Source organism: Brassica napus, chromosome C9 (genome assembly GCF_020379485.1).
Source record: "Brassica napus cultivar Da-Ae chromosome C9, Da-Ae, whole genome shotgun sequence".
Lineage (NCBI taxonomy): Eukaryota > Viridiplantae > Streptophyta > Magnoliopsida > Brassicales > Brassicaceae > Brassica > Brassica napus.
The window spans coordinates 33,203,927-33,211,273 of NC_063452.1; the positions used below are offsets into that span (position 1 = coordinate 33,203,927).

Here is a 7,347-nt window from a genome sequence, read left to right on the forward strand (position 1 = left end):
GAAAACAAGTAAGAGAAGCCGGATGAGACTTAGGAACCGACAGAGCCGCGGTACAATCACATGGACCGTCCGTTCGGTCTAATGGAGCCACGGCCCATCTCATACCTTCTGAACCACCTTTGGGTTCTCCACATTCTTCTCCTTGTCTTCGTCTCCCATATTGATTGGAGGTTAGTTCCTAAACAATCAGAGCCGCCGGAAACAATCACCACCACACTCGCCCTTTCTCTTGGCCGGAAACTCTCTCTCTCTACGATTTCTATGAGTTATTTTACTCTGGATTGGATGAATGAAATCGACAGAGAGGGCCCCATATTTATAGAAAATGAGGGGGTAAGTCTTGCCCCACGAACATGCATGACTTGCTAGCGGATGGGCAACATCGGCCAAGGGTTGCACCCTCTAGGCCACTTGCATCCCATCGCCTATTCTGTTTGGGTTTGAGGTCGGTCCTAAGTCCAAGGCCTTACCCAAGCCTTCTGGACTTAGCTCACAGCCTTGTCCCAGGCCCCAACAGTCCATGACCCATGACCAGACCTCACAGCCCGCCACTGGCCCGGACTCGGACCATCGGCCCGAAACCCGAACAGTCCGTTGAGCTGAGATGAGCTGACACCCTGTTGCCCCAGCTGAGTGAGCTAGAAGTCCAGCTAGTGGAGCTGACTTAGTAGTGGCCGAGCTGGAGTGAGCTTAACCTAGCCTCGTTGAGCTAGTCGAGCTACCCGTTCACTTCGTCCAGCTACCGTCTTACTTGTCCTAGCTGACTCTCGACTTGTATAAGGTTAAGTCTAAGTTTCCTTATGTTCTTAATCTTCGAGCTTGGCCATGGAACGCTTGCCTTTATGTCCAAAGACTGGCTGGTTCGTTTCCTCGAACCATGGCCGTCCCGACAATCCTTATCTAGGATTGCGGATGTTACAACCCCGGGCCCTTATGCAAGCCCCTGATCTCAAGAGGAAACCCAAGGTTCCCCACATGATTTCGGGTCCTATGTATAAAATCTAAGGAAGACCCTTCGGGTTCCCCTATAGCCTCCGGGTTCCAAGCAAAGATCTCAGGGTCTAAGGAAGAACCTCCGGGTTCCTATGTGGCCTCAGGGTTCCAAAAAATAATAAAGAAGCTAGAACCCCTGTGCAGCCTAGGGCGCATCGGGGTTGTTGGGGAAAAATACTCAGGTATTGAATCCTCAAGACCCCAGGCAGGACACCGGCCTCTGGATCCCCGCTGGAAGGAACCCTGGTTCCCAGGATCCCTGCTAGAAAGAACCCCGGTTCCCCGCTATGGAGTTTTCCGGGCCCGGTCCCAGGATCGCCCCCTTCCTCCGGGAAATGGAAAACTTCCGATAAGAAGAACCTTCCATATTTTCGAATATGGAAGAGTTTAACCAACTCCAACCGCCTTAGGCCCGCCTTAGGAAGACTATATAAAGGGAACCTAAACCTTAAAGCAAGGGATCGACACTTCGAGACTTAGAGTTTATAGCTAGGCGGCTAGAACTAGGATTTTTACTCAAAACTGTTGTAGTTCCAGCTCTTTGATCTAAACCAAGCGAGACGAGAAACCCTCTCAAAGATCAGCTAGGGACTCTGGAAATCAAAACTGGGGCAGGTGCCAGAACCGGTCGATCGAGAAGGTTGAAAGGATGGCAGTGTCCACGTGGCCAGACATCTCTCACCTCTCCGTCTCAAGGCCGGAGCTAGTCAATGTTCTGAGGCAGATGGGCCAGCAGGTCAAGTGGCCTCAGAAGATGAAAGCTCCTGACTCTTTCCGGAACCCAGGCTTCTGGTGTGACTTCCATCGAGACCACAGTCACAAAACGGAGGACTGCGTTGCAGTAAAGATCAAGGTCAACGAGCTGCTTAGTAAAGGGCACCTCAGGGAGTTCCTTTCCGATAAGGCCAAGAGCCATCTAAGAAAGGAGACAACGGGTAAGCCCACTGAAGCTGCTCTCGTCTCACCACCGCGACAGGACCGAGTGATACATGTCATTTCGGGCGGTTCGGAAATTAGCAGCATAAGCCATGCAGCTGCAAATAAAAGCACAAGGAACGCCAAGCACGGCCTAGAGGCAGCCAAGCCAAAACGTCTACTCCTAGGAACAGACGAGATAAGCTTCACGGCCAACGAGCAGGAGAAAGTCCTCACTCCGCATCACGATGCCCTAGTTATCTCGCTCAATGTAGCGAACTGCCTGGTAAAAAGGATACTGGTAGATAATGGAAGCTCCGGAAACATCTTCTTCCAGGCCGCATACAAGTACCTAGGGCTGGAGGAAGGTGCTCTAACTCGGAGGGTAACCCCCCTTATAGGGTTCAGCGGGGAAATCAAACAAACCGCCGCGGAGATAACTCTCCCCGTATACGCCGAAGGAATCAACATGTCAACCAAGTTCCTCGTGGTTGACTGCGACTCGTCTTACAACATGATTCTAGGACGGCCCTGGATTCACAGACTGGGGGCCGTCCCCTTGACTCTTCACCAAATGGTAAAATTTCCTACACCCTGGGCATAAAGGCGATCAGAGGAGATCATGAATATTCCCGCTCCTGCTATCAGACCACTTTTAAGGGAAAGACCAAGGTCTTATAGCAATTACAGAACAAACCTTCGGCTCGTCACACCGAGGAACCGAAGGTAGAGGAAATAGACGAGGTGCCATTAACCGAAGGAGATCAGACCCGACATCTCAAGATCGGTTCCAAACTAACCGAAGGATTGAGAAGAAGACTGGTAGACTTCCTCAGGTCTAACTCTGACTGCTTTGCTTGGTCCCACGCAGATACGCCTGGGATCGATCCGTAGATCATCATGCACAAGCTGCAGGTGGATCTCCTACATCAACCCGTCAGACAAAAGAGATGGAAATTTGCCCCCGAGAGAGACGCGATCATCAACGATGAAGTCAATAGCCTGCTCGGCGCGGGGTTCATTCGTGAGGTGCAGTACCCAGAATGGCTAGGTAATGTCGTCGTGGTCAAGAAAAAGAACGGGAAGTGGAGAGTCTGCATCGATTTCACGGACCTCAACAAGTCATGTCCAAAGGACCCCTTCCCGCTACATCATATCGACAAGCTGGTGGACGCCACCGCAGGGCACCAGTTGATGAGCTTCATGGATGCGTTCTCCGGCTACAATCAGATACTTATGGATCCAGAAGACCAGGAGAAAACATCCTTCATGACGTCCAGAGGGATCTACTGCTACAAGGTCATGCCCTTCGGCCTAAAGAACGCATGATCGACCTATCAACGGCTGGTCAGCATGATGTTCACGGACCAAATCGGGAGAACCATGGAGGTCTACATCGATGATATGCTGGTCAAATCCCTGGAAGCGGAAGACCACATATCTCACATACATCAAGCCTTATCTACCCTCAGGAAATATAACATGAAGCTCAACCCGGCTAAATCCTTATTTGGGGTCAGTTCTGGCAAGTTCCTCGGGTACATCGTAACCCACCAGGGCATTGAGGCCAACCCGGAGCAAATCAGTGCCATTCACTCAATCCCTTCCCCAAAAAACGTCAAGGAGGTTCAAAAGCTAACGGGAAGGATGGCAGCCTTTAGCAGGTTCATCTCCAGACTCTCCGACTAATCTCACGCCTTTTTCGAAACTCTCAAGACTCCGAAGGATTTCCAGTGGGCGGGAGAATGCGAATCCGCTCTCCAATAGCTAAAATTGTATCTCACCACTCCTCCTCTCTTGTCCAAGCCACTACTCAGTGAAGTCATGCTGCTATATCTAGCGGTCTTCCAACACGCCATGAGTGCCGTCTTAGTTCACGAGGAGAAAAACAAGCAGCTACCAATCTATTACGTAAGCAAGGCTCTCCTAGACGCGGAAACCTGCTATAGCCACCTAGAAAATCTGGCCTTAGCCTTGATTGTCGCCGCTCGCAAGCTCCGACCCTACTTCCAGGCTCATCCAATCGTGGTTGTTTCCTCCTTCCCTGTAAAGTTGGTCCTCCATAAACCAGAAGTCTACGGACGCCTAGCCAAATGTGCCGTGGAACTAGGGGAGTACGATGTAATATTTCGACCCGCCACGACTATAAAGTCACAGGTCCTAGCAGACTTCGTTGCTGAATTCGCCCCTGCCTTGCTCCCAGCTCTGGAGCAGGAGGTACGCCTCCGAGGCGAAAGTAAGGAAGAGTGAGAATGGATCCTACACGTTGATGGATCCAGCAACATCAGAGGAGCTGGTGTAGGGATAGTGCTTACCTTGCCAACAGGGAACACAGCCTCAAGGGCAGTGAGATGCAACTTCAAAACAACCAGCAACGAAAGCGAGTATGAGGCCCTAATCGCAGGCCTAACCCTCGCCCATCAAATGGGGGCAGAGAACATCCAAATCTTTGGTGACTCCCAGCTGATAATCAACCAGGTACAAGGGGAGTACTAAACAAAAGACGACAGCATGATCCAGTATCTGGCGGTCGCTCAACAACTAATCAAGAAGTTCAAGTGCTGCAAGCTCACTCGAATCCCCCTGGGACAAGAATTCAAAAGCCGACGCCCTAGCTAATCTAGGGGCCTCCCTTGAAACGAATAGCCAGATGAGTATCCCCTTGCTCATGGTTCAATTGCCAGCTACCATGGAGGAACCCACGTCAGAGGAGGTCTCCGCCGTCAAAGAAGGCGAAACCTGGATGACCCCCTTAATCTGGTACCTGGAGGCCGACATCCTCCCGAAAGACCGTGGCGAGGCCATAAAGATCAAAAAGCAAGCTGCGAGGTACTGTATCGCCCATGAGAAGTTGTACCAGAGATCTTTCTCTGGTCCGTATCTGAGGAGTGTCACACCCCGAGAGGCCGCTAGAATCCTTGTAGAACTACATGAAGGAGATTGTGGATCACACTCTAGCGGTCGAAGCCTGGTGCTCAGAGCCAGAGGGGCCAGTTATTATTGGCCCACGATGGCCGCCGACACCGACAGACAAGCCAAGCACTGCGATCAATGCCAAAGGCACCCTCCAGTCTCCAAGCTTCCTCCGGAGAACCGAAAGTCAATAGGCTCACCATTGCCCTTCAAGAAATGGGGCATGGATATAGTAGGGAAATTCCCTATGGCGCCGGGGCAGAAGGTCTTCTTTCTGATAGTCACTGACTACTTCTCCAAGTGGGTCGAACCAGAAGAGCTCAGATGGCCGCTCGGCTGAGAAACTGGTCCTACCAGAAAGACGTCGCCAGGATGTACAACAAAAAGTAAGAACCAGAACCTTCCAGCAAGGGGACTGGGTTCTACGACGAGCAGAAAAAACAACGGAGAAACTCACCCCAGGGTGGGAAGGACACTATAAAGTCATCGAGGTGCGTAGAGCAGGCGCCTACAGGCTGCAAGATAGCAATGGTAAAATTCAACCCAACTGCTGGAATGCCCTGCACCTCAAAGCCTATCAATTTTAATACGGTCTCCGGATCATGATTTCTATTCTACTATATAGTATTTAAGCATTATGATTTCCTACTCCAATGTATGCTAAACGTCTCCGGACAAAGCTTATAATAAAGTAGTTCCGACTATAAAAGCAGAGGGGAAATCATTATACTTAAAGGGGCATACGAGCTGGATCAGGTCTACAGAGACCTCCGATCCTGGCCAACCCTCACAAAAGTGGCATGACCACAGTGGCACGCCCACAAAGAATCAAAACGGGTGTGAGACATAAAGCAGGAATGGGTATGCGCAAGCCTGAGTATGCTGTCACAACTACCTAAAACCCCTGTGCAGCCTAAGGCGCATCGGGGTCCCCAGAGTACCAGTGTGAAAAGTACCTTTATTAAAACGCTACGAGGTACACAATACAGGGAACACATTGTATATACTCATTGCAAAAGTACTGTGAAATACATGGAGCAATCTAAATCTTGCTTCTCCAGACGTGGAAAGCAGCGTAAGCCTGGCACTTGGGTCATAACACCCACACCAGCACCCTCTAAGCATGTTAGTGACTTCCTGCAGAAGTAGAATACAACATAGGAACTCGATAGTGGCCAGCTTCCGAGCGGCAGAATACGAAATCCACACAGGTACCGGTAGTAGTCTTTCCTAGAAAGGCGGAGTACGGTCCCTGCGAAAAATAAAACATTCTGGGTTCCGAAGGAACTTCGGGTCCTTATGCGAGCCCCATATCTAAAAATGAAACCCAAGGTTCCGCAAACGATTCTGGTTCCTACGCATAAAATCTAAGGAAGAACCTCCGGGTTCCCCCGTAGCCTCCGGGTTCCAATCCAAGAATCTCAGGATCTAAGGAAGAACCTCTGGGTTCCTATGTGGCCTCAGGGTTCCAAAGATAAAAGAAGTCAGAACCTATGTGCAGCCTAGGGCGCTTCGGGGTCATTACAACTTCAAAGAACCTCCGGGTTCCAACCAGCGATCTCCGGATCCAAACCTCCGCGTTCCAACACGGCCTCAAAGGCGTAATACGATTATAGAAAAAAGGATAGAACCCCTGTGCATCCTAGGGCGCATCGGGGTCGTTACATCCCTAAAGGACTTCCGATTTCCCACACGACCTTAGGGTCCAAATACACTAGGGGCCCGATACGATCTCCGGATCTAAGGGAAAAACCCTGTATTCTCATATGACTTCTGGGTCCAATCACAGAAACCTCTGGGTTCCAACCACAATCTCCGGATCTAATCAGAGAATCTCTGGATTCCTACATCGCCCCCGGGCCCAGTATCGGTCCAAGGACCTAGAGGAAACACCTCCGGGTCCCAGATAAAAGACCTCGTGGTCTGACAGGGACCTCCGGGTCCCAGATAAAAGACCTCGTGGTCTGACAGGGACCTCCGGGTCCCAAACGCGATCTAAGGATCCAAGAAGAGCCTCTGTGCCTCCATCTCCGATGATCCCCGGGTCCTCATGCAACCTTCGACTTACGAGATCATTCTCCAGACTCCAAACAGTCCACATTCTAGCTCGAAAACCTCTTCATTATTAGCCTATCTCCCCAGATCCTATCATTCAACCTACGAAAAAAGAGGGATCATAGACTACAAAGTCCCACCTCGATCGAGAAACAGGCGAAAAAATATTTTTTTTCGAAAGAAAAAGCATGCAGGAACGAAGTAACAGCAAGGAGTAAATAAAAGGGTAAAACATGAAGCATCATTATTCATAAAGTCAAGGAGCGGGCTATAAAGATCCTTTATTCAAAAGAAAGCGACAAAAACCAAAGTCTCAAAAGATAAATCGGAAAGAAGGTCCCTCCGAGAATCGCGATCCTATAACTGATCTCGGGGTTACAGCCTGGGAGAGATCCTCCGATCGATGGTTAAACCCTCCAGATAAAAACAGGTGACGCCGATATTCTTCTTCCGGATTCCAATGATCTACGC

At 50.2% G+C, this 7,347-nt stretch overlaps 1 protein-coding gene across 1 annotated transcript; it reads left to right on the plus strand.

Moving 5' to 3' along the window:
- The first annotated feature begins 1,642 nt into the window (after positions 1 to 1,642).
- On the plus strand, positions 1,643 to 2,512 carry LOC106359319. The gene has a single exon (XM_013799041.2). The coding sequence runs from the start codon at positions 1,643 to 1,645 to the stop codon at positions 2,510 to 2,512; it is 870 nt and encodes a 289-aa protein (XP_013654495.2).
- The last annotated feature ends 4,835 nt before the right edge of the window (positions 2,513 to 7,347 follow it).